This window comes from Hermetia illucens, chromosome 6 (genome assembly GCF_905115235.1).
Source record: "Hermetia illucens chromosome 6, iHerIll2.2.curated.20191125, whole genome shotgun sequence".
Classification (NCBI taxonomy): domain Eukaryota; kingdom Metazoa; phylum Arthropoda; class Insecta; order Diptera; family Stratiomyidae; genus Hermetia; species Hermetia illucens.
The window spans coordinates 54,977,238-55,002,882 of NC_051854.1; the positions used below are offsets into that span (position 1 = coordinate 54,977,238).

The 25,645-nt window shown below is 41.6% G+C and overlaps 4 protein-coding genes across 6 annotated transcripts; 2 read left to right on the forward strand and 2 right to left on the reverse strand.

Moving 5' to 3' along the window:
- The first annotated feature begins 7 nt into the window (after positions 1–7).
- On the forward strand, positions 8–13,127 carry LOC119659965 (A-kinase anchor protein 17A). Of its 3 annotated transcripts, none has more exons than XM_038068325.1 (7): positions 8–230; positions 554–739; positions 10,126–10,586; positions 10,648–10,905; positions 11,322–11,529; positions 11,581–12,314; positions 12,367–13,127. In XM_038068325.1, exons 2-7 carry the CDS (start codon positions 689–691, stop codon positions 12,995–12,997), a joined length of 2,343 nt encoding a protein of 780 aa, XP_037924253.1. In that variant the 5' UTR covers positions 8–230; positions 554–688; the 3' UTR covers positions 12,998–13,127. The 3 variants fall into 3 exon arrangements, with proteins under 3 accessions (XP_037924253.1, XP_037924251.1, XP_037924250.1); XM_038068322.1 differs by having other exon boundaries at positions 31–72; XM_038068323.1 differs by having other exon boundaries at positions 8–739.
- On the reverse strand, positions 13,087–21,721 carry LOC119659966 (zinc finger protein 26-like). The gene is made up of 2 exons (XM_038068326.1): positions 21,440–21,721; positions 13,087–14,615 (listed from the first exon to the last, which is right to left on the reverse strand). The coding sequence occupies exons 1-2, from the start codon at positions 21,566–21,568 to the stop codon at positions 13,185–13,187; spliced, it is 1,560 nt and encodes a 519-aa protein (XP_037924254.1). The 5' UTR covers positions 21,569–21,721; the 3' UTR covers positions 13,087–13,184.
- On the forward strand, positions 21,712–23,443 carry LOC119659969 (dephospho-CoA kinase). The gene is made up of 3 exons (XM_038068330.1): positions 21,712–21,952; positions 22,643–22,934; positions 22,994–23,443. Exons 1-3 carry the CDS (start codon positions 21,841–21,843, stop codon positions 23,280–23,282), a joined length of 693 nt encoding a protein of 230 aa, XP_037924258.1. The 5' UTR covers positions 21,712–21,840; the 3' UTR covers positions 23,283–23,443.
- A 154-nt stretch (positions 23,444–23,597) lies between these two features.
- LOC119659968 (SAP domain-containing ribonucleoprotein) lies at positions 23,598–24,980 on the reverse strand. The gene is made up of 2 exons (XM_038068328.1): positions 24,817–24,980; positions 23,598–24,740 (listed from the first exon to the last, which is right to left on the reverse strand). Exons 1-2 carry the CDS (start codon positions 24,844–24,846, stop codon positions 23,883–23,885), a joined length of 888 nt encoding a protein of 295 aa, XP_037924256.1. The 5' UTR covers positions 24,847–24,980; the 3' UTR covers positions 23,598–23,882.
- Positions 24,981–25,645: the final 665 nt, after the last annotated feature.

Below are 25,645 nucleotides of genomic sequence, written 5' to 3' on the forward strand. Positions count from 1 at the left end.
GAATATGGGCATTATTAGTTGTCAAAATGAATGTCAAGCTTTTGTGAAGCTCGGTCGGGGTGGTTTTTGTGGGTATTTGTCACTGAATTCCACTTTAAATAAACGTCTTCAAGCGGAATACATACTCTTTCCGGAATGAAATTGAACCTGCCCAAGTGAAAACTAACATATCGAAGACATTAATGTGAAATATTCGCATAAATTCCGTTCAGAAGAAAATCCCATAAGATGTCGGCACAGATTTTCCAATTTTTTATTCTATTTATTCCATAAAATCTCATTTTCATCATTTAGATAATTTCTCTTAATACTAATTAGGACTTGTAGGATATATACATTAGCGTTTTTCAGGATAGTTCAGGGAATTTACTTATCATTTATCTTTTTATTTGTCTAAATTTTCTCATTCTATTTTGTTTTTTTTTTCTCAACGATGATACGCTCTTCTTGAATAAAAACAAATCGCGGACATTATATTCAATTTTGCTTGTGCTTGATATATTTTGTGAATTTCCCGGTTTGAATATCGCTCGGACTTACTATGAATATACAGACAATAACAAATGTTAATGATTGCGTGCCGTTGTACCTGCCGCACAGCCTCTACCTCAAACCTCAGGCGAAGTTCAATGTGTCAGTTTCGTTGCCATCGAATAAGTTGGGAAAAACTATTTCCAACTTAGATATTATGGACAAATTGAATAATGCCATCAAACCGGACAAGGTGACGGTGCTAAAGGTAAGTTTATAGCTTTATAATTTTTTTCTTGTTTTGTTATATAGCGCCTCGTTTTCTGCGGCGTACAAAGTTTAATTGTGTATCTGTGGATGATAAACTAGCAAGAACATAAAACAGTCAGAAGATCATCATCATCATCAACGGCGCAACAACCGGTATCCGGTCTAGGCCTCCCTTAATAAGGAACTCCAGACATCCCGGTTTTGCGTCGAGGTCCACTAATTCGATATCCCTAAAAGCTGTCTGGGGTCCTGACCTACGCCATCGCTTCATCTCAGGATCGGTCGGGGATATATCGTCCCTCATGTCAAGGAACCGTTCTCTTCTTCTCTCCCACGACTGGATGCAGCCTGCCCTGTTTCCTACTACTCCCTTCCTTACCTCTTTCCTTGTCTAGGTCAATTCGGCAGCTTTAATACCAATGTTGGTACTGGTCACGACCGTTTTCCTAACCTCAATTAAAACTCGTCAGTCTACTTTCCTTTCCCTCTCCACTATTTTCAAAAAGAACCTCCAAAAAAAATGATTTTCCTAACTTGCGGAAAGAGGCTCTCATCACCCCCATTTACAAAAGTGGCAATCGCACTCTTGCTGAGAAATGCTCCATTTCGCTCAACTTCTCCTGTTCCAAAAGCTTGGAAAAGTATGTCAGCAACTGGTAGCCCGTCCATTTTAGCTACCTCGTAGTGAAAGAGCAACACGGCTTTATTAAACTTAGGTCCGCTGCCTCCAACCTGTTCGACTTCATCAATTTGATGGTCAGATGTTTAAATTCCAATTCCAATCTTACCTCTCTCAGCGTTTCCATATCACTCGTAACATGGTTTGCCCCTTACCTTTCCAATTGATTTTGCCGCATATCTTTTGATGACTGTACATCTCATTCTTTTCCCTCACCCTCTGGTGTCCCACAAAGCTCTATTCTGGGTCCTTTATTATTTTTATTCTCTATCAACGGCCTTTCCTCCCTCCTTGTATCTGCTTGCTCTATGCAGATGACCTTATTCTATGCTATTTTCGGCTATATCGGTGCCTATGGACTGTATCTCCGTTCAATTACGTAGCCACACTGATTCGCTGGTGCCCTGTTAATGGTAGCGCTAAAAGTCAGTAAGTGCCACTGCATGTACTACTCGTAGAAATCCTCATTCCTTATCAAATCTGAACTACAGTCAAAGCCTCGGAGTGATTTTCGACAAAAGCTCCACTTCAACACCTACTGCCTCAAAGTCATCATTCCTTCTGGGGACAATATATACTTGGTATGAAATTAAGTTACCGGGTCTCGCACATAGATGGCGCTAGCGTCACATTTAATATACTATATTTTTTGATAAGAGGTGGAAATCTTTAACTTCAGGGTTCACGATCCCTGAGAGCGTGGAATTTTTAAAACCGCCTCGGGTGAAGCTGCAACTGAAATTTCCTAATACAGCGGCTTTTTTTGCATATTTAAGTTTCGTTTTTATTGGGAAAAGACCTTGTGGTCCACCCCAGCACTTTGATTGGCTTCGCTGAGGAACTGGCTGTTCCTCAGTAACTTATATCTTTAGGCATCCTTTATGTTAGCAAGTCGTTTGTCTTTACTCTTTTCGTCATCTCATTATATTAGAGATATCCGCCAATTATCGGACTTCGTTATTTTCATGTGATCGTAGTCGGTGGCTATGTTTGATTGCTTGGTCCTTAACGACCACTAACCAACTGTGCTTTCAGGTTCCTATGCAGATCCTGATTACGAATGAATCACCAGTTTATTTTGGAACGTTTGTAGTGACTTTCAGGTTTGAGTCTTTGCCACAGCCCCAAAGTTGGATGCCGTACGTCCGTCCCAATAGCCAATACATCCGTGTATATCTAGCATTTAACTCGTCCTTCTTTCTTAGGATGTGTTTTTTCCAGCTGAGCTTAGCACCGAATGTCATACCTAAATATTTTACATCACCCGCCTGTGGCACACCGTTTCCGTTTATGATGACTTTAGCTGGATCCTCTTTTTGTTTGTGAAGTTAATGTATATTGATTTGGATTCGTTTAATTTCAATAGCTGTTAGTAATTTTATTTTTGCTTCTTCCGTAGTTTTACCAGTGGGAAGGATAGCAGTGTTGTCCGCAAATGTCGCTATTTTAACTTCTTCACAACAAGGTATATCATTGGTATACAGGAGAAATAGTATTGGGCTAAGACACTACCCTGCGGACTTAAAAGATCGGTTTTCGATCTTCGTTTCGAAAGAAAAGACTTGGTTCTTCCTCGAGTACAATTTTAATACTGAATCAGATACAAATTTCTTCTTAGGTTTACACTTACGTTTCTAATACATATTCTTATCTTTTGTGGGAATTTCCAAATCTTATCTTTATCTTTACCTTATGCTTCTAAAATAACATCCCTCATATTTGTTATTTCAATGTCCTTCGTACATTTCATTATCTTATACCCTAATGGCCTACGGATTTCGCATATCTCAATGACCGTCTTGCATTTTTCCGACAAACACCCGATTTATGTTTTACAACCCATTTGCTAGGTATTGATGATGCATTATGATATTGTGGTGCGTCATCGAGTGTAACGTAACAGTGGTGCACCGGCTGCTGTTCAGAGTTTGTTCCCTCGTATTTTACACCGAATAGACGCTCTCTATGCAATTTATACAACGATTTGCTTCAGTCTCTCAAGGTAAAGCCTTTCAAATAGCTTGGCTGTAGTAGGAAGAAGCGAAATTGGTCGCTACGATTCGACTCTACTTGGCTTCTTCCCTGTTTTGGAGACTATTATAACTTCGGCCACTTTCCATTGTCGAAGGACGTATTTTAATCTGCAAGCTGCATTGATTATTTGTAATAATTTGATTAGACCCTTTTCTGGCAATTCATTTAGATCTCCCTGTAATAAGTTCATAGCTAGAAGCTTTATTAGGAGGCATATTTGCTTTAATTTCTGTCCTCAGCTCATTTAGTTTTACATGGCGATTGGGTAATGATCCATTTTTCTGACTCGGGTTTAGCATGTAGACGCTTGTGTGTCTAGATTCTGAAAGGATGGATGAGCAGGAGTGTTTCCCCAAGCCGCCTGTTTTATCTTCTTTGTTAGCAGTGTTGATTCGGTTATTTATGCAAATATTTTCTTGGATGTGTTTTTTGAATACTGCCCACTTTGTTTGGCTATTAGTCAGCCTGAGAGGATAGTCTTTTCTCTTCACTTTTTCGCTAATCAGCATCATAACAGGCGAGTGATCGGACATTATGTTTATTATGGATGTATTCGTCTGAAATCCCCTTAAATACAAAGAAAACAATGACATCGGTTGTTTTTGCTATGTCAGTCGGCCAATATATAGGCTTACCACTCTGCGGCAAGCGATGGAAAAACTGTTGGAATATCGACACCAGTTGCACCATCTATTCATCGACTTTATAGCCGCTTATGATAGCGTAGCCAGAGTAAAAGTGTACACGGCCATGAGAGAATTCGGTGTCCCGACGAAATTTGACCAATGTACGAGGCCAGATAAAAGCAGTAGGATCACTCTCAAGAGCATTCGACATGAACAACGGTCTACGACAAGAGAATGCCCTATCATGCGTCCTCTTTAACCTGGCCCTTGAGAAAGTGATCCGTGATACTGAGGTAAATGCAAGAGGTACGATCCTCTTTAAGTCCACCCAACTACCGGCCTATGCTGACATTGATATTGACATAATTGGAAGAACCACCCGAGACGTACAAACTGCCTTCATCCAGATCGAGCAGGTGGCAATTGGCGCGAGATCTTGGGCTGCACATTAATGAAGGCAAGATAAAATATATGGTGGAAACGTCAGCACCGGAAACCAACCAACCAACAACATCAAACCGCACTGGTCAAACGGGAAGAATAAAGATAGGAGACTACAACTTTGAGACCACTGATAATTTCTCTTATCTAGGGTCGAAAATCACAACTGATAACAGCTACGAAACACAGTCTGTTTCAGCTAACAAAAACTGTTTCGCTCGAAACGTCTCACCATAGGGTCAAAGCTCGTACCGTACAAAATAATGATCTTGCTAGTCCTCATGTATTCCTCAGAGACTTGGGTTCTTAGTGAAGAATCCTCCGAAGAATTTTTGGCCCCCTACATGAGGATGGACGATTCCGTAGCCTACATAACGACGAAATCTATGAGCGATTCCATGACCGCCAGGTTGTGGATAAAATCCGGCTCAATAGGTTACGGTGGGCGGGTCACTTAATCTGTATGGATGAGGATGATTCAGCCCGGAAAGTCTATAAGGGAAATATCTATGGTAGAAAAAGAAGACGGGGCAGACCCTGCCTGAGATGGAGCGATGGCGTAGGTCAGGACGCTAGACAGCTTTTAGGGATATCGAATTGGTGGACCTCGGCGCAAAACGGGGATGTATTCTACAAGGTAGGGCAAAAGCGAGATTTCCTGGCTTTCCGACACCAACTGGGCAAACACTACGACGCCTTGAAGAAACTGGGATAACACGAGATGTTCCCAAAGCTGACCGGCCTCGAAGCAGCCGTTCTGCTGAAAATATCGCTGCTGTTGCCCAAAATGTCAAAGAGGAGCCCGGAACACCGACCAGACGACGTGCCACGAAATTGGGCATTAGCCGGCAGTCCCGAGGCAGAATTTCGATGGAAGATTTGAAGGTGTTCCCTTACAAAGTGGAGATAGTACATTAGCTGTTAGCTGGTGCCGCCAAACGTGTCTAACCTACCCTCCTTCCATCCTGAATCTCAACGGCGAGGTGGACGATTTTTCATCGAAAATTATCATGAGTGATGAGGCTCAGTTCCATCTTAGCGATTACGTGAATAAACAAAGTTCAAAGTTATTGCATGGTGTGCTGCTTACGCCTCGGGCCAATTTTCTTTGAGAAAGCCGCGGGCCAAACTTCGACTGTGGACGGGGCGCACTACAGAGCTATGATTACCGATTTCTTCTTCGTCAATTGGATGAACTGGGGCTGAAGAACATGTAATTTCAACAAGACAGTGCAACGGCGCAGATTGCTCGAGCCGCAGCCGATACTCTGAAGGAAGTATTTCCGGGTCACTTTATCTCTCGTTTTGGTGATTTGCACTGGCCGGCCAGATCACTGGATTTAACCGTTCCAGACTTCTTTTTATGGGTTTTTTTTTTTTGAAGTTGCGGGTCCACATCAAATACAGCAACATCGGGTGATTACCTTGAGTGTAATTGCAACCTTGGCATCTTTTGCACTGGAATATTAGATCGCTGACTTTTCACAGTGCTTCTATTTTGACCTTGATATTAGGGATAGTTCTTTAGTTGTAAATTTTGCTTGGGTCTTCACACCCTATTCATTTAAATTTTTCTCTTTTTTCACAGCGTCTAGGATCTTAAACCCCTTCTTCATTAGGTCGTCTACAATGTCCTTTTTTGGCACGTTGGATGGAGTCCCCTATCCATAACCTTGAGATGCCCGTTGTTTTTGTCTTCATACGTGTACCATTGGATTTTTTCCATGTTCAGATTTTTCGAGAGAGCTCTGTAGTCATCTGCGTTTACAGTATGTACTTTCCAAACATTGTTGTTTATACCAATTATTGAGCACTCCTTTATCATGCATGCCGATAGAAAGCTATTAACTTTCTGGTACTTAATAATTCCGCTTATATTAATCGGCGGAGGAAGTTTTACTTTTAATATCGTTAGATTTTTCGCTTCATCGGTTTTCGCGGGAGTTTGTCTAATGATTTCCGGAGACGAGTCTGCCTTTCTTTTCTTAGACGCTCTTCTTGATTGCAAAATCCAGTCAGTTTCACTGGCCATTTTTTATTTTTCTATGTGGGATCCTCTTGGTTCATTTCAACCAGGGGTGCGGCACATCGCTGGGAGTGAACTAGTCTGGGTTGTTTTTTTTTTGAGGATTTGGTTTTCCTGCTGTAGTTCTTTAATTTACGAACTAAGCTGTAATGTCAGTTTATGTAGCTTATTGTGTGTTGTACCTACATTGGATATCTGAACCCATTAAACCCCTACTCTACTATAACTGCTTTGAAAAATGTCAATAATAAATTATCACTATATCAACAAATTGCAACGCTAACATATTTTTTTCAAACATTGAAAGATTTCAAGGTTTTTGTGCCAAATAAACGGCATTTGCGGGAAGGTTTATTTTTCTGCTCTAACTTAAAATACAACCGAAGCACGTCGTTAGCTTGAGGGGGCATACAGGAAACTAGCAACGTTTAAAACTACCTGCGAAGCTTTGTTAGAAGGCTTGAGACGTAACGATTTCGAAACCGAGGACAAGGAACGATAGGAAGGATATCGATTGTTGAGTCGTTGATAATGATGTCCACTGAAGCTGGACAATTAGTTAAAATTTCATGAAAAAGAAGCGCATCTGCATGGTTCATCGCTCAATATAAAAAAAAACATTCTTTCTGAAGAGTTGTAGTCGTTGTAGACTGGTAAGATCATTACGAACTGCTCACAACTGAGCACGTTCATTACCTTGAAAATGGATGCTTTCAACCAATCGTGAATTCTGCTATGATATTTCATGAACCGACGCAACCTTATTGAACAGGCATTCTGCGACTGATGTGCTTAAAGGTGAATATGCTGTCAAATATAAAGAGGCAACTACAGTTAAAGACTTACCGTCAAGATAATAAACGGAAATCATCGACACAAGTATCAGGGTTTGACTGAAGACTGATCAGTAGGCAAACTCACAACAGAAAATAGTTTCTAAATCCCCTGCGTATAAAAGAAGAGGAAAACTCTAAAGACGTCAGTATAAATTGTTGGAACATCTTGCCTAGTATTCTAATATTCGTAACCAAGTTGGTGGATTGTAATAAATTAGCTACAGTAGAGCGACTCGTGATCTATTACCAAAAAATACTAAAAATGCCGTTGATAGTATAATCACGATCATTGAGCCAATTTCAAAATTTTGCCCTTGCGGCCTGAAAGGAGAAGTTTTCTCCATCGAACTGCTACGCGATAAGAAATGGAACCATACAAACGGTTTATTCAAAATATCTATCTCAAAATTTTCCATTGATAAAAACCCCGAAACGTAGTTGTGCACCTAGTAATTGGAGCTTATTCTGTTTACTGCCCGTTAAATAAATAAAAGAATTTATATTTTGTTCGAATCAAATCTAGGATGTAGTTCTGAAAATTATGAGAGAAAAGCAAGAAAACTAACGCTTGAAAGTCTGACGAACAAGTGAATGAAATGAGTTCGAGGTACGCATTGAAGGGATCTTCGTTTGTGAAAGCGGGAGTTACTATATAAACGCAAAAATGCTGTGTTTGACTTTTGAAAGATGAATACCACTCGCCATTGCGATAAGCCGTTTTCCCAAATTCTGATAAATTTTGAAATAAATTAGATAATTTAGGTAAATCTGATAACAACGTTAATAATAAACAGACAAATACACTAGATCATTTCCGGCATTTTGCATACAATCCGCAGCAACGAGTGGTTAGGTTCCAATTTTCTAACGGGTCCGCACCCATGTGTTACCGGTACTGCACTTGGAACCCATTTGAAGCACCGGTTAAGCCAGGATGCCTTTGAATATGCGCTGCAAGCCTGAGTAAAAAAATATTCCGACTAGCAGTTTTGATCGAACTGTCTTCTAGATGTATGTAATCAGAAATTTTCCAAAGATACCAGGATTTGATGCTAAAGTTCAATATTAACAAAGATAAGTTAGTTCATGCCTACGTCTTTTGCTCCTTGGACCCATTTCATTTTAGTAGGAAAATGTTGGATGAGTGCTCCGAGTGAACATATTGCCATATCAGTCTACTCTCTTTTTTTTATCTATTTTCCTTGCGAAGAGGTGCATGCAGATATCCCTCCAAGTATCATTCTAAACGGGTGTCCTTCTTTGGAATCTTAACTAACACCACCTTCTTCCACTCTCTAGGAAAGGTCTGGAATTGCAAGGAGTTCCGTACAAGTGAAAGTCGCAGATCTGCATAAACTGCAGGTGCAACGATAAATAACTCTGCTGGGAGACCGGCGTGCACAGTGGCTTTACTCCGTTTCAGTGCATTGATGGCCGAGATGATTTCTCTTCTGCTTCGAGGAACAGCCCGTATCCGCATATTACGGTGGACATATCTTTGATAAGAGGCGTAACTTCACCGGATGTGATACGGCCGATTACCGTAGTGAAGTATTCCTTCCACTTCATTTGTGGATGAGAAGTCATCCTCTACAGGAATGTTTGCAATCGCGTTCCAAGTTCTTTCATGATGCTGTATACATTTCTGAAATCACTGCGATCTGCAGCTGCTTCCGCTTTCCCAAACAGCGCAATAGAATCTGGATTTCGCACAGTATTGGGGCTCGAACGCTTCACGCCCGCTATCATGCACAGTTAATAAAGTCGTCAATCCTCTCTGTTCATCGATCCGCAGTCAGCCAGATCTTATGACGTCCCTTGAGAAAAAGAAAATTTTTAATTGCAGTCTAATACGATATTCTCAAGCGGGTTACTGAGGTAGCAAAATAGCTCTCCCATTGTCGGAGGACAGCAGTATGGTAACCCATTTCATGGCTGATGTCAGTGCCTGTTATGACATCCAGGAGCAAGTCCTAAATCTACTCTTGATCGCAAAGTGGTCAATCCGATTGCTCGTATGGTGTTGAGAATTGACTGAAACCATTCATCATTGCCGTTACGGTCGACGAGACCGTGTTTGCCTATCATATGTCCAAACAAAGTAATGCCAGAAATCACCTTGGCAATCAGATCACTCATCACGATCATAATGTTTTTTTAGGAAGCCTCTCCTGAACTGCGTGCAATTGCTCATAGAAAGCATCATTCTCTATTAGAAGTTTCCGTTGGTGCATAGCACTGTACAATTGTGACGCTCTTTAACCTGGACTGGAATCTAGCAGTCAGAATACTGTAATAAAACCGGCTCTGCGGTCATAAGAGCACGTCTTGCAGAGGTGTCAGAAACAACCCGACACCGAACTCGCGTCTGCTACCGATTGGTTTTTAGACTGCAAAAGTACAGAGAGGGGGAGGAGTATTTTCCAGAGTCCCAACATCCAGTTGGAATTCTCGGTCGAGTTGGAGAAAACGAACATTCTGGGGAACCTCCATACCGTTGTGGAGGAATGTGTCTACATTCCAGAAATCAATCACAGTCCGTTTACAATAGTCAAAGCTCTAAGGTCAGTCCCTAACCGAGGCGTTGTTAACATTTTGGTGGCGGTAAAATTTCGAGAAAATATGATAAAGGAATGACTTTTGATAATTAACAAATCAGATTTTTTCAGCTATATTGATTTACTTTTATAAAAGGTTATTTCAATCTGACCCAGTCTTAAATGCGCATTAATTTAATTTCAGGTATCGAAAAGCACCTTGGAATTTATCCGATTTGAGGGCGAACTTGAAGATCGAACAAAATTACGTGGCGTATTAGCGCGACTAGATGGCTTATCGTTAAAGATTTCTAGCTTTACTGAAAACTTCAAAGTTCGTGCGTGTGAGGCCAAAGACGATTTTCCTACTCGCCACGACTGGGACTCGTTCTTTCGTGACGCTCGCAATATGGATGAAATGAAACCAGGCGAACGCCCAGATACAATTCACATCTCCAATCTACCGATTCGCTGGTTTTGTCCACGACACATGGAAAATGAGGAAAATGTGAAACCTAGTGAAAACATCTTCAGGCGAATATTTGAAAAATTTGGTAGTGTACGCTGCGTTGATATACCAATTTGCGATCCTTACCGGTCGCAGATGAAAACAGAAATTACTGGCATGAAAACGTTTACTTTCGATCAGGAAGTTATGTTTGAAGGGTACGAGGAAATCGAAGTCTATATATAGTATTTCCTGGTGGTAATCTTTTCTTCTGCTTAGGTATGTTCAATTCAGTGAATATCTGGGTTTCGTCAAGGCTATGGACGAATTCCGTGGAATGAAATTAGTGCGAAAGTTGGGCGACAAAAATCAAGCCGTGAACATTTCCGTGACATTCGATAAAACTAAGCATTTGAGCGATGGGAGCATAAAAAGGCGAAATATAGTTAGGGATCGACTTATAGCAAAGGAGAAGGCCAAGCATGAGGAAGAATTGAAGAATAAAAAGCTGGAGGAAGAGAAACAGGAGCGGGAAAGGTTTGAGTTTGATTTGCTAATTTGAATTTCCATTTCAGGAGACAGCGTATCAAATATTTTTTTGTTTCGATGTTTGTCGCCTTTATTTTTCGCTCGAAAACAGGTTGTTGATCTGCCCCCGTACTGATGGGGGGAATTGCATTTAGTTCGGTGTTTAACTAATTAGCAGCAATGTATAAAGCAAAATCTAGGGGAATTAACGGTCTGTTGAGAAAATTGAAGGCAACATTCAATGTTCACTAATGGTTTTGTCTATGTTATCGATTTTATAGGTTTTTATGAGTTTACATTTTATAGAAATCATTCAAAGTCGAAAACATAAACGCTAAACTGAAGATTGCTTTAGATAATTTGAAAAGTGATTTGAAGTGAGTGGTGTCTTAAGTCAAATTTGAAGAGATAGCGATCAATTGCAGGAAACGACAGGAGGAGCTCAAGCAAAAGGAGTTAGAATTGCAGCGTCAACGTGAGGAACGACGGAAAGAGAAGCATTTAAAGAAAATACATGAAAAGGGACAATGGGATCTAACAAATAAAATCCGCGCTGAGGAAAGGAAATTGATGATTGCACAGCGCAAGCTGGAAAGTCTACGTCTTTTCGAAGCCCTCTTCGATCGGATAAAGGTAAGCTGAAAAAGGCAAAGATCCTTGGTCTGATCCAAACTTCTTTTGCAGCAAAAAGAATTGTCTTCAAAGCAAGCAGATACCTCTACGAAGATTAAAAAATTAGAGACGAATGATCTTCGAAACAAACTTGCAAGCAAATACAAGACAGCACAAGAGGAACTTCTTAATAAGCAGAGATCCAAGGTGAAAGAGGTTAAAGGTAGAACAGGTTTGCTGCCTTTGATAGACAAAAACAAACTAGAAGATCGTTCTCCTAGTATAAATTCAATAAGTTCGGATGATAGTGTATTAAGCGATTCCCATCAAGCTAACAAAACCAAGAAGAAAAGAGCAAAGAAGAAACGAGAAGATGAAGAATCAGAACCTTCTATTTCGTCTTCCGAATCCGAATCAACAAAGGCCAAAACCGAAGCAAAGCAGCCCCTCAATCCTTTCACTGCTTTGTACAATCCGGAAATGGCAGCCGAAATGTTTCAACAGTTGACAATGTACCCCTACGCGGCTGCCTCCATGCTTCCAGTAATGGCAGCGGCAGCGGGAATTCGTCCGGGTTTCTTTCCCTCAGCCCCTGGTCCGCGTCCCAGTTTCCCATATCGAGGCGGTCGTTTTCCACGCAGAGGCGGACTTGGTCGAGGTATGGGTCGTCGTCGAGATACGTATTCATACGACAACGACCAGTACGTGAGATACTTCAAGAAAACATCTGGCTTGAAAAATGGTGATTACGACGGAAATGACTACCATGATGAACATGATCATCACAGATCTATATCGTATTCAAGGTAAGTTATCAAGTAAGTACACTGGAAAAGTTAACCACGTTCTTTATTTCAGAAGTCGCTCTCGATCCCGAACATCAAATCGGTCTCGGTCGCGCTCCCGCTCTCGATCGAATCATCGTTATAGGTCGAAATCTCGTCGGTCACACTCCCGTGGTCGTGGTAGGTCAAGATCTCGCTCGCATCACACTCGATCCCGATCCCACCGTTCATCAAAGTCACGTTCACGTAACAGGTCACATAGACGATCACGTTCTCGATCTCGATCGAAATCCAAGTCAAAAACTACCAAACTTGTGTCAACCCGCCGATCCCGGACTGTCTCGTCATCGTCAGGTTGGTCACGATCACGTTCAAAATCACGAAGTCGTTCCTGGTCACGAACTGATCAACGTGATAAAAATGAAGACAGCAAGCACGAGGACGTCTCCCAACGCAAAATAGTACTTCAGCCAGAAAAGTTAGTTCGATCGGCAAAAGAAATTCAGCGATCTGTACAACAAAAGTTGTATGAACGCGCCCAACAGGAAGAGAATGCGAAGAAACACCGAAAGGAGTCGCATAGCGATAGAACAAAAGAAGCATCGACTTCTAAACGGCGTTCAAGTTCGGTTGATAGCTCTAAATTTATCTCACCAAAACGGAAAGCGAAAAGTTCGACTCCAGAAAAAGATTGGAGCCGTTGATTGAATCATCAATCCGTAGAGAGTAGTGTGTAAATAGATTAATGACGCATTAGAAAGTATTTTAAGTCAAAAGTGAAAAATAGCTGTTTTTGTATTTCTTTTATTTGAAGTAAAATTAACTTCTAATTTATGCTATTGAGTTTTCTAGTCGAGTAACAATTTGTGCAATGTTCAGTCTTGTTTGAAATCACTCTTCCTTCTTCGTCTGACTCACATGACATTTCTCTATATGTCGCTGCAAATCAATCCTTTTGAAAAATCCTGCTTCACAGCAATTACACAAAAATGGTTTTTGGTCTAAATGAATGAGTGAATGTTGGGTAAGATGCGAGGCCTGCGAAAAACTTTTTCCGCAAACACTACACAGATGTTTTCGCTCCTTTTGATGGACACTCATTACGTGTTTCTTCAAGTGATCCAAAGTTGCAAATTTCCTGTCGCAAAGGGTGCATAGATTGGGTTTGGTCTCCGAATGAACGTATCGTATGTGCGCGTTCAGATTCACATTAGCGGTGAATTTTTTCTTGCAATATGGACAGGTGAATGGTTTAACTCCAGTGTGCGTTTTCAAATGATATTTTAGTCCAGCCATCGTTTTATATGTTTTATCGCAAATTGAACATTGTACGGAGGAGGAATGGGCGGAAAGTTGTGCTAACGCTGTTATATCGTTTAATGTATCTGTCGCGTGTAAATTGGAGTGCTCTTTAAGCTTTGCACTTCGGTTGAAAGCCGACCCGCACGCGTTGCATATGAGAACAAATTCGTCGTGATAGTGAGCCAAATGTTGGGTTAATCCATACTGTCCGGGAAAGTGCTGCGTACATTGCGGACATCTGTACCGCCCGACTTCAAATACCTCTGCGGGGCGAAGTGATGTATTGAAATCTTCTTCAAACGGTGTTAGGCTTAATTCATCCCAACAAAATGAATTCTGATCCTGATTCAGCAAGATATCGTCTAGAAATTCTTCGTCCATGTCTTCAAGAAACTCTTCAATCATGTCTGGTTCAATATCATCAGCTTTCTCTGTGAAAATTTGGCTGTTTGTCATCACTTTGCGAGGAATTGGATGAGTGCTGTTGATATGTTTTTCAATTCTCTCTCGACCTTTGAACGAAGACCTTTGACATTCATTGCAGTAATATTCCCGATCAACTGTATCATGGGTTTTCTTTAGATGTTTCCAAAGAGAACTCCTTGACACAAATGATGTTTGGCATCTCAGGCACTCATACTTCAAGTCAATATGATTATTTGCTACATGATCGCGAAGTACTTGGTCATCTAGAAAGAAAGTTCCACAATGCTGGCAGACATTCTCAACTTCGTGAGATTTATGGTGAGAAAGCAGTTGCCGATGTGATGTAAATAACTTTGAGCATTCTTCGCATGTATATCTTCGTTTTCGATTAGACGCTTTGCGTTCGGACTCTATGGTTTCGATTTCCTTGTCCAGTTTAGGCACTATTTTCCGCCACTTCGGATTTTCGGATGTTAACTGGTCTGACAAGGTTTCTTTTGCATTAAGTATTTTTGAATAAAACTGATAGCAAAATCTCAAGCTTTGCCAGCAAATGGAACAAGCGGCATTCGGAAAGTCCTCTAGGTACAGTGTCTGGAAAGAAAAAAATTGTAAATAATTTATCACTCATGCGCGGAATTATTGAATTCGATGAAAATATCTATGAGAAGTTTACTCAGGATAACCAATCATAATAAAGAAACGAAAAATGTGGTTTCGATTAATAAAGACCTGTTGTTCAAGTGTTAATAATGAAGCAGCGATTGCCATTGATCTATAGGCTGCAGTAATGTCATATTGGCAGAAATTAACTTCAAGTTTTTCAAAAGAGGTAGAGCGTTCAGGCGCATTACCCAAAACTAAAAGGAGTTCATGCTTGAAGCCATTTTTGTCACGGTATCTTCTTACAGCACGCATGCACGCACGCGTATCATTAAATACATTTTTTGCCGGCCACGCATTTTCGTTTGGTGTCTATATGACAGACGAATTTTCTTTTTAATGAACCTTAATCGTTCGTGGATTTTCCAAGTGGTATAAGAAAAGATGTTTCAATTCATAATCTAAACTTGCATTACCTCTATAAAAAATGTTAGTCAATCTTTAGCCGTTTTGAAGTGACTCTGCCGTTTGTTCTTAGAAATAAAAGCGAATGAAGATAACTTTTTGTAAAATAGCCCTACCACTGAACCGCCGATGCAAACTATACACGGCCATGAGAGAATTCGGTATCCCGACGAAACTAATAAGAGTGACTAGGCTGACCCTGATCAATGTGCGAGGCCAGATAAAAGCAGCAGGATCACTCTCAAGACCATTCGACATCAAGAACGGTCTACGACAAGGGGATGCTCTATCATGCGTCCTCTTTAACCTGGCCCTCGAGAAAGTGATCCGTGATGCTGATGTAAATGCAAGAGGTACGATCCTCTTTAAGTCCACCCAACTATTGGCCTATGCTGACGAAATCGACATCATGGGAAGAACCACCCGAGATGTACAAACTGCCTTCATCCAGATCGAGCAGGCGGCGCGAGATCTTGGGCTGCACATAAATGAAGGCAAGACAAAATATATGGTGGCAACGTCAGCACCGAAGACGAACCAACCAACAACATCAAACCGCACTGGTCAAGCAGGAAGAATAAGGATAGGAGAATATAACTTTGAAACCGTTGACGATTTCTCCTATCTAGGTCGAAAATCACAACCGATAACAGCTAAGATGATGAAATCCGCACACGGTTGTTGTCAGCCAACACAACCTATTTCAGCTTACAAAAACTGTTCCGCTCGAAAAGTCTCACCATAGGGTCAAAGCTCTTACTGTACAAGACTATGATCTTGCCAGTCCTCATGTATTCCTCGGAAACGTGCGAACTTGCGAACTCTTGGCCACGTTCGAGAGAAGAATCCTCCGAAGAATTTTTGGCCCCTTACATGAGGATGGACGATTCCGTAGCCTACACAATGACGAAATCTATGAGCGGTATCATGACCGTCCAGTTGTGGATAAAATCCGGCTCAATAGGTTACGGTGGGCGGGTTACTTAATTCGTATAGATGAGGATGATCCAGCCCGGAAAGTCTATAAGCGCAATATCTATGGTAGAAAAAGAAGACGAGGCAGACCCTGCCTAAGATGGAGCGATGGCGTAAGCCATGACGCCAGACAGCTTTTAGGAATATCGAATTGGTGGACCTCGCCGCAAAACCGGAATGTCTGGAGTTCCTTATTAAGGCAGGCCTAGACCGGATACCGGTTGTTGCGCCTTTGATGATGATGGAAATAGCCCTGTAGATGAACTACATTCAAAACAAATTTAGGCGCTAATTTCGATTGTTAACGAAATTCTTAAATAGGAAAGTTTAAAAGACGTTTGAACTGATGGTTGGTCTCAGAACCAGCCTAACCGAAAAATTTGAAGAAAATCGCAAAGCTGCCACTATACTGTCCAAAATATCCTCCATACCGATAGCTATTTAAATAAACTTAATAAGCCTTAAGTTCAACCTAGAATCATGAAATTTAAATGAAGACTGACTGCATTGCCGGCGGCGAAAACACCTCCGTCGACAACCGACGGCCTGGCACGAGGTCGGCACGTAATACTTAAGAAGAACTTGAGCGAGAACCGACATCGTCGCAAAACAAGCTTCCGGTTTTTTCATATGCCTCTTATACACAAGATTTTGTGCAGCAACAATAACATCAACAGCAACCACTGATACTTAATGCGGTATAAGCAATTCAACACCAACTGATATCGGCTTCAAAACCTACAAGGCAACAGCTGCAATATTATCAGCAACAGCAGTGAGCACATCAACAGCTCCCACATCTGTTGGTGGATTCATCTTTGACCAACAAAATCCTGTCACTGGCAAAATCGTTTCTGTTGCAACTTTCACGTCAACCGCGACGACTACGGCAACAACCGGCGGCAACTAAGCATCGACCAGCACAGGTTATCATTTTAATTAGCCAGTACCATTAATTGATTCTACTGTTTAATCAATTTTTAAAAGATCAGTAAATAAATAAAGAGCCGACGCGGGGTTTTTAGAAGAGAAAGGTTCCGTTCCGGCCTCCGCTCGAGTCGTTCTAAGTGTGGCTGTGTTGTTTCATTGCTTCGGCGGGGCGTAATTGAATTCTTTTTTGTTTTTTTTTCTCTCCTTTTACTCAATTTTCGATTCGGCCGTCAGGTTCCTCTCCGGTGTTCCGCCTCCACTTCACTCAGAATCACGATCCCCCCTGTGGCAGCGTCTTGGAGAACGACATGGCGACCGTACCTTATTGCTCGAAGTAGCTGGGCGACGAGAAAAGCTCGGATTAGAGTTTTTGAAATCGTTCTGGTTGCAGCGGCTCCCGGAGAGCACCCACGCTATCTTGACTCGGGCGCACTCGGGATCGCTGAAGGTGCTGTTCGCCACGGCCGCGGAAGTGTCTAGAGACACACGTCGTGAGGTTGAAGATGTTAAGCCAATCGTCACGACACTGGCGGACGCGGTCTCCAAGCTTACGGCGACTGTAAGAACTTTGCGTTCGGGAGGTAGATCTCGATCGCAATCACGGTCTGCTTCCGGAAAAGGGCGTTCGGGGGGTCGCATGCTGAGACCCTCATCCATGAAGTGGTACCATCGTAAATTCGGAGCTCAAACGGCTAAATGTAACACCGGATGCAATTTCAATATAACGAAAAACTAGACTCGCTACACGAAGAGCAGCACCACGTCGCCTTTTAATTTTCGACACTCTGAGCAGAGGTGTCGGTTTTCCTCGTACCTCGTCCAAACACCTTAATACCGCAAAACTTGCGGCAAGCTGCCGTGAACTCCTCTCCCATTCGCACTTATGGCAGGCGAACGTCAGTCTCGGATTGCGTCGAACGTTTTCGTAGCGATTCGTTTTTGCTGCCATCTGCGCAAACGACACTCTTTCCATTGTTTTCGAAACATTGCCGACCATCATATTCGCGCACTCCTCCGAAAACATCGCAACATTACTATTGGAAGTAGTTTCTCCCTGCCACTACAGCATCACATCAACACTACCGGCTCCCCGATGTCTCCCCTATCATCCCAGAAGCTAGCAATTGCAAAGAAAGAGTTCGATGATCTCATGAAACAGGGTAGATCTGGCCAAAGGCATATCACCAAATCCCTGTTGCTTCCGAAGACAAACAAACAAACTTAAACTTGTGCTTCGTCTACATGAATGGTATTTTGGTCGCCTTTTCTTCCACATCTGATCAGTTGGACTATCTCAACGTCTCCTTGAGGCCGGGCTCGTTCTAAACTTTGAAAAATGCAAATTCCTACAGAAGCTGGTAAAATTTCTCGACCACATGATCACCCATCATAGAATTCATCCAGACCCATACAAGGTTGAAGCGCTCAAAAACTTTCCGCTGCCAACTACGGAGGATCTGCGAAGAGAGAGCCTGAGGAAAAACTCCAAACACAAATTTAAAGAGTTTCCTATCTTCGCCTCAAACTCCTACTTACTCTGCGAGACCTCAGACAAGGAACCCAGGCCATTTATTCCGGCCGATTTTCGCAAAGAAAGTATTTTATGCTGCACACGATCTTGAGTACTCAGGCATCAGGTGAGGTTGTAAGATCAACAAGCACGTAAAAAAGAAGAAGTATGCGTATTTCCTCGGTCGACCAAACACTGCCAGACAATCCACCTCGACATCATTAGCCCTTTGCGAGACTCGCACGGATACTAGTATTGCCTCATAATCATCGACAAGTTCACGGGGTGGCCTGAAGAAATACCTCTGACTGACGTTACGGCACAACCATGTGGTGAGGCCCTCTGTCGAGAATGGATTCGGCGCTTTGGGGTGCCAGCCGTAATCAAAAATGGACCAGGGAATGCAGTTTGAATCTACACTTTTCTCGGAGTTAGGAAAACTCTTGGGTTTTGGTCTGATATCTCAGAGAAAACAACGGGCATTTCAACAACCTATGCAAAGTCCCACAAAAGAAATGTTTAAAATATGGTATACCTTTTTTGTGGGTCGAAATCAAAAGTTTCTTCTATACTGAAGCGCTGACCAGTAAGCCAGAGATAAGATGTAAGATTTTGAATGCCTTCAACGAGATTTGAACCATCTTTTCCACAAACAGCGGACAAAATCAAGCCATAAGAGCACTCAATGACGTCTTTATAGAAATAAATCGTCCCTCGAACTTATGTCAGAAAAAATTCGCCATCATGGCCACATTCCCACCATATCTAATAAAATACAAATATACACATAATACACCCCTAAGTCCAATAGACCGTTTAGAGAAGATCACTAAATTTGTATCCTATCTCATTGGCACTGATAGAGAACGCGGATCTTTACCGTCGTCAAAAGGTGCCTCTTGCACAAATGGACCAGGATTAATATGAATTACCGAATCGGCTGCCATTAAATGGGCAATTAAAATAGCAAAAAAACGTGGACTTCAAAAAATCGCCTTCTTGACCGATAATCTGGGAACGTGCACAAGTATTATATTGGACAGCCGCCCAGTATCTAGCATTTATCGCATCGTTGAGAATTCTTACCTTGAAGACGCTCGGTTTATCTGGATTGTCGAACATAGTGGAATCCACACGACTAAAAAAAATTTAGAAATTTAAACTCTTACGAATCTTCAATTCTCCTCGATTGTCGACTTGAAGATAGTTAATGTCCCGAAAAATGTATAGCCCCTGGAATGAGGAATGCCAACACATCTTCTGCACAAAAAGAATGTTTTTTACCAACATCTTCCGGTAAATTACAAATGGACTTGTGTCTTCTGCAATCGACTTGAAACCCAAAAGAAACAAGTTTTCATTACAAAGATAAGGTAGCCATTCTCCCGACACATGAAAGAAAGTAGATAATAACGAATATTACAATAAATACCAGCAACTTCGGCGAATGTTCGGATAGCTGAGTTGGCGGATACCAGTCGACTCAGCTGTGAATGAGTACCTGAGTCAAATTAGGGTAATAATCTCGGGCGAGCGGAATGCTGACCACATTGCCTCCTACAGGGTACTGTAATCCTTTAGTGTACCGTTGCGGTCTTGAATGAAGTTCTCTAACACACTTTAAGCTCCTGATCCAATTGGATTGTTGCGCCAACGATTATTATTATTATTATAATATCCGGCAGTGAAGCAATTATAAAGATATCATGTTGCTGAGTACCATCTATAAGATATTCTCCGCTATCTTGTCAGGCCGGATAGCCCCGTACACCTAGAACAATATCGGACCACACCAAAGAGGCTCTACTCCGGGTAAACCAGTAACAAATCAGATTTTCTCTCAACGATATGCGATGGAAAGACTGTTGGACTATGGACATCAGTTGCACAATCTTTTTATCGATTTAAAGGCCGCCTTTGATAGCATAGCCAGGATAGAACTGTACAGGCCATGGGTCGGCATCGCGACGAAATTTATAAGACTGACTAGGCTGACCCTAACCCATTTTCGAAGCCAAAAATAGCAGGATCACTCTCCGGACCGTTCGGCATCAACAACAGTTTAAGGCAAGGAGATGCCCTATTGTGCATGCTATTTAACCTGGCCTTGAAAAAAGTGACCTGTGCTGAGATAATTGCGAGAGGTACCGTCCTTTTTAAGTCCACTCAAATATTAACCTATGCTGACGATATCGTCATCATGGGAAGAACAACTTGAGATAGATAAACTGTCTTCTTCCAGATCGAGCAGGCGTCGCGAGGTTTTGGGCTGCAGATCAATGAAGGCAAGACGAAATATATGGAGAGAACGTCAGCACCTAAAACCAAAAAGGAGACAACTTCAAATTTTACTGGTCAAATAAGAACAATAAAAATAGGAGACTACAACTTTGAGACCGTTGAGAATTTCTCCTATCCAGGGTCGAAAATCACAACCGATAAAAGCTTCAAGGATGAAATTTGCACAATATTATTGCCAGCCAACAACCAAGGGTAGAAAAAGAAGTCGTGAAAGACCCTGCCTCAGATGAAACGACGGCCTAGGCCAAATTGGTAGGCCTCGGCGCAAAATCGGGATGCCTGAAGTTCCTTATCAAGGCAGCGTTAGACCAGATACCGATTGTTGCGCCGTCGATGATGATTAATGGGCAAAACATCGAAGGCGTTGATCAATTTTTATATCTAGGAGGCGTCGTTTCTGCGGGCGATGACGCCAAATTGATGAAGACTGACGCATTAACAGCGCTAAATCCGCCTTCGTTCTTTGTCCAACATTTGGAAATGCAACTACCTGTACACTAACATCAAAAGCAGGACATGGACAGTGACCGCCACTGTCCAGTGTTAGTTTCCGAAGATCATAGAGGACCCACTGAACTCATCATATACGCCTAGACGCTGTGAACCAACTCCGAATTGTAGTAGCAATACTTACTTCCAGATTGCGAAATATTTTCAGCATTTCCTTTATATTACGGGTCACGTCACTACTTTCTGGTTCGCCATTAATTCTAATAGAAATTAACTTCTCACTTTTCATTCGGCATAGTCTGCATGGCTCCATATTCCCGCCTCTCTCTCAGTCAACTTAAAAATCCAAGTTCACTAGCAACAAGCAACAGCTGATTGCCATTTATTTATCAGCTCCAGGCTTCGTTGCATGATACACGAGGTCAGATATCATGCAAGCGCCAGAGGGCTTGCGTCATCATTCTGTTGTCAAATTCGTGAAACGTCAACCGGATTGTTTTCAACCAGCCAGGGCAGGCTCCAACCAGTGTCGAAGGTGATCTGGAGTTCTGATAAGTGTAAATTTGCACTTGCGTTATTAAAAGGATGTTTCTCGTGGCGGTGACGGGCGGAATCGCAACTGGAAAGAGCACAGTTACGAAAATATTTCGTGAAAACGGTGTCCCAGTGATCGATGCAGATTTAATTGCTCGTCAAGGTAATGATCCAGAGAAGGGGAAGTAATAAACTTTGAACTATCAGTGTTGCCGTATTTCATATTCAAGAGTTGATTAATCTTTGTTTGATTTCTGAGGACGCAGGTGTGCCTCGAATCTGTGAGAGGGAAGTTTGGACACTATTGATTTAATTATTTCTAATATGGGTCCGGTTATGGATAAAATCCGGCTCAATAGATTACGGTGGGCGGGTCACTTAATCCGTATGGATGAGGATGATCTCCCCCAGACAGTCTATAAAGGCAATATCTATGGTAGCAAAAGAAGACGAGGCAGACCCTGCCTAAGATGAAGCGACGGCGAAGGCCAGGACGCCAGACAGCTGGATGTCTGGAGTTCCTTATTAAGGCAGGCCTAGACCGGATACCGATTGTTGCGCCGTTGGTGATGATGAATATGGGGAGAAGAATTTTATCGCTTCTCGGGACAGCTTGTTGAAGAATAACTGCTGAAACACCTACTCAATTAGCACAGGTTAACTTCAACCCAAACAGCCGGTTAACCTAAAAAAATAAGACTTCCAGGCCCTTAATGCTGAACAATAACTTCTATTTCTTCTTTGATTTACCAAAAATACTTTCATTCTAGCCCACTGTACAGTTCTAAACAACTTTGATTCTGAACAGTCTTATATTCGTTAATAGTCTAATCGAATTCTCTTAAACTTCCAGTGGTAGAAATCGGACAACCAGCCTATCGTGAAATTGTAGAAATATTTGGCGATGATGTGCTCAAAGAAAACGGGGAAATCAACCGTGACGCTCTTGGGAAAATCGTTTTCAATAATCGGGAATTACGGGGAAAATTAAATCAAATAACGCATCCTCGAATACATCGACGTATTTTCATGGAAGTTATTCAGAATTTGCTTTCAGGCAAGAAATATGTTGTCATGGATTTGCCGCTGCTTTTCGAGACGGGCATATTGATAGATTTTATATATAAAATTATAACTGTCACTTGGTAGGGATACAAGAATATTTTGCCAACAGGAATAAATAATAACAAGTGTATTTCCATAGCAATGACGATCTGCAAACGCAACGATTGATGAAACGAAGCAACCTGACTGAAGAGGAAGCACGGAAACGAATAGAATCCCAAATGCCACTCGAGCTCAAGTGCCAGAAATCACATTTCGTTATAGAGAACTCAGGAGACTACTCGGCGACTGAAAGTGCGACTTTAAACATTTTATCAGTATTAAATGCAAGCAAGCATCATTGGCGTGTTAGAGCTTATTTGTTGTTGGGATGTAGCATTCTGATTGCATCCTTAGTTTACTTGGGAAAAGTTTTTAATTTATTTTAGGCACTTTTGTCGTCCATTTGAAGTATTTTCGCTAGAAAAATCCAAGAGTTGCGTTTGAAGTAATTAAAGTGTGTTGAATAGTACAATTCCTACGAAAGATGTAGTTACCAAACAATTTTAGATGGTATTATTCTATCAAAATAAATACAATGAGTCCAAAACATCCCTTTCTCCTTCCACTCTATAAATCAGTTCTGTCACTCTGCTTGTCCCCATCTTGTATCGTCGCCATTTCCAGGAAATTTAAACTGTGTCCTCACATTTTTCCGACTATTGTTAGACGTTAGCGTCAATTTCTTCTAAAAAAAACACAAGTGCAGTTCAAAAGTTCACTTTGTTATTTTGGTTTAAACCTCTAACAAAAAAATGAGATATACAACTTAAAACTCTTAATTCCCTAAGTAACCATAGAACGCGTTTTTCCTCCAAGAATTTGGGCAACGGCTCCGCATTTTTTGTGTGCAACTTTCTGTTCGATAGGTAGATGAAAAGACGTGAAAATTAGTCGCGCAAGTCAGAAACAACAGAAGAATTCTATGCAAAATTTTTACATTTTCTATTCTCATTTGAATGCACACTCAAGAGCTCTTTACTCTCATCTTACTTCACGGCGGTCTTGAACCGTTCAAGACGTTGTTTCGCCTTTTCGGCATAGTCGACAGTTGCGCTCGTACCATTCGCCTTGGGTTCTGAAGAGGTTGTGGAGTTATCAGAATCATTTTTGCCTGCTCCAAATCGCTCCTGCCGTTTCATTAGTTTCTCTTTCCGCTCGAGTTGTACCATCCGAGACGAAACAGAACAACCGAAACGTTCTGCACGTTTTTTGAGGGTATCGATCGATGTCGAAGCCGACGTTGCACTACTTGCAGAGGTAATGCTTTCAGCGTTTGTCGACTGCCCGAATCGCGCAGCTCTGGCCAATTTCGCCGTGTCCGCTGACGCTGCCGTTCCGAACTTTTTAGCGCGCATTTCGAGTCGATCTTTCATTGAAAGTTCTGACAGTTTGATCACTGTCTTTGCCCCGTCTGATGCTTTATCGTTAGTGGTTGAGGCTTCTGAGGGTGAACTGGTCTTTGAAATTTTCTCTGGTGGTTTACTATCTGGTAATGTTGGCGAAGTCGCGGATGCAGACGTGTTTGACGGGAGAGAAATCGATGTTTTCCGCTTCAGAACAATCTTTTTCTGTTGCTGCTGCCCTGCAATGGTGGTTGCGATGCTTTTATCTTCATCTTTGTCTGGTGACTGTAGAACTGCATCTTCATTCGATAAATCGAGCCCTTTTTCATCTTCGTCAGTAAGAGCCTCATCTAGCAAATCTTCCGTTATTGAAGTGTCTTCCAGGCCGAAGTCTCCCGTGTCTCCTGCTAAAAGTGCTGTTTGCAGTCTCTCTTGCAATTCATTCTTATTGCCTGTGGTTGGACAACCTCTCAATTTAAGTTCGCGCTTCAAGTCCGCTACCTGGAAACGATTCAAGTATGTTAAGTGCCGGCCATTGAGAGGCTATGAACGATTTTAACCATGTAACGAGAATTACCTTCATTTTCAGGACATCGTTTTCTGCCATGGTCACTGAATTGGTCAATGAAGTGTAAATACAAACTATTCAACTTATAAAACACCAACAAAATATTAATTTTCGCTTGGAATCTAGACGCGAAATGTTTGCCCACAACTCTTGATGACAGCAACGAAGTGTCAGAACCGATGAACTGAAGTTGCCAACAGTTTCAATTCACGATAGACAGTCAAGAATGTCGCAGTGATGCTACAACTGTGCGGATGGTTTCTGTTATATTTCAATTGGAACCTCCTCATTGCGTCATGATTTCATAATTTGTAATTATAAACATTGCGATATTTCTTGATCTGTTTTGTTGGAATTCTTTTATATAAAATCTATTTAATAGGTTTACATTTCATATTGTTAGCTATCTGAGGTTTGTGTTCCGTGGCAGCGACCTTTTTCACGGTTTAGCTGATGGTTTGGGACTCTAGTTTCAGGGAAAATGCAATTTTGTATTATATATAAATGAGTAATGAATACTAATGTCGATCATAGCACGTAAACTACACTTACGTAGCCGATTTAATGCAATATGTGTCAATTGCTTCCAGGATTTATGGAGAAACGTACAGAGAAGAAAACATAAACCAAAAAGGAAGAAGAAACCAATATGTGGAAGCTACGAAAAATCTTTTATTATTTGCGTATTCTTCGTTTCACGTATACTTCCAATTTTATGTTGTATTCAAAGCAACTAAGGATAATGCTATTGTCCACTGCTGCTCCCTTGCATTCTTACCAGCAATAATCACTAAAAGTTAATTGCGGACACCACAGAAACTGCATTAAGAAGAAGATA

Excerpts from the sequence above, each read along its gene's own strand:
- LOC119659965 (XM_038068322.1), top strand. The coding sequence starts at position 31 with ATGTCAAGCTTTTGTGAAGCTCGGTCGGGGTGGTTTTTGTGG. Across the intron at positions 740-10,125 it reads ACAAGGTGACGGTGCTAAAG|GTATCGAAAAGCACCTTGGA; the intron begins GTAAGTTTATAG and ends ATTTAATTTCAG. Across the intron at positions 11,530-11,580 it reads CCCTCTTCGATCGGATAAAG|CAAAAAGAATTGTCTTCAAA; the intron begins GTAAGCTGAAAA and ends CTTCTTTTGCAG.
- LOC119659966 (XM_038068326.1), bottom strand. The coding sequence starts at position 21,568 with ATGGAGCCATGCAGACTATGCCGAATGAAAAGTGAGAAGTTAATTTCT. Across the intron at positions 14,616-21,439 it reads AAATATTTCGCAATCTGGAA|ACACTGTACCTAGAGGACTT; the intron begins GTAAGTATTGCT and ends TTTTCTTTCCAG.
- LOC119659969 (XM_038068330.1), top strand. The coding sequence starts at position 21,841 with ATGTTTCTCGTGGCGGTGACGGGCGGAATCGCAACTGGAAAGAGCACA. Across the intron at positions 21,953-22,642 it reads AGATTTAATTGCTCGTCAAG|TGGTAGAAATCGGACAACCA; the intron begins GTAATGATCCAG and ends TTAAACTTCCAG. Across the intron at positions 22,935-22,993 it reads AAAATTATAACTGTCACTTG|CAATGACGATCTGCAAACGC; the intron begins GTAGGGATACAA and ends GTATTTCCATAG.
- LOC119659968 (XM_038068328.1), bottom strand. The coding sequence starts at position 24,846 with ATGGCAGAAAACGATGTCCTGAAAATGAAG. Across the intron at positions 24,741-24,816 it reads ACGATGTCCTGAAAATGAAG|GTAGCGGACTTGAAGCGCGA; the intron begins GTAATTCTCGTT and ends AATCGTTTCCAG.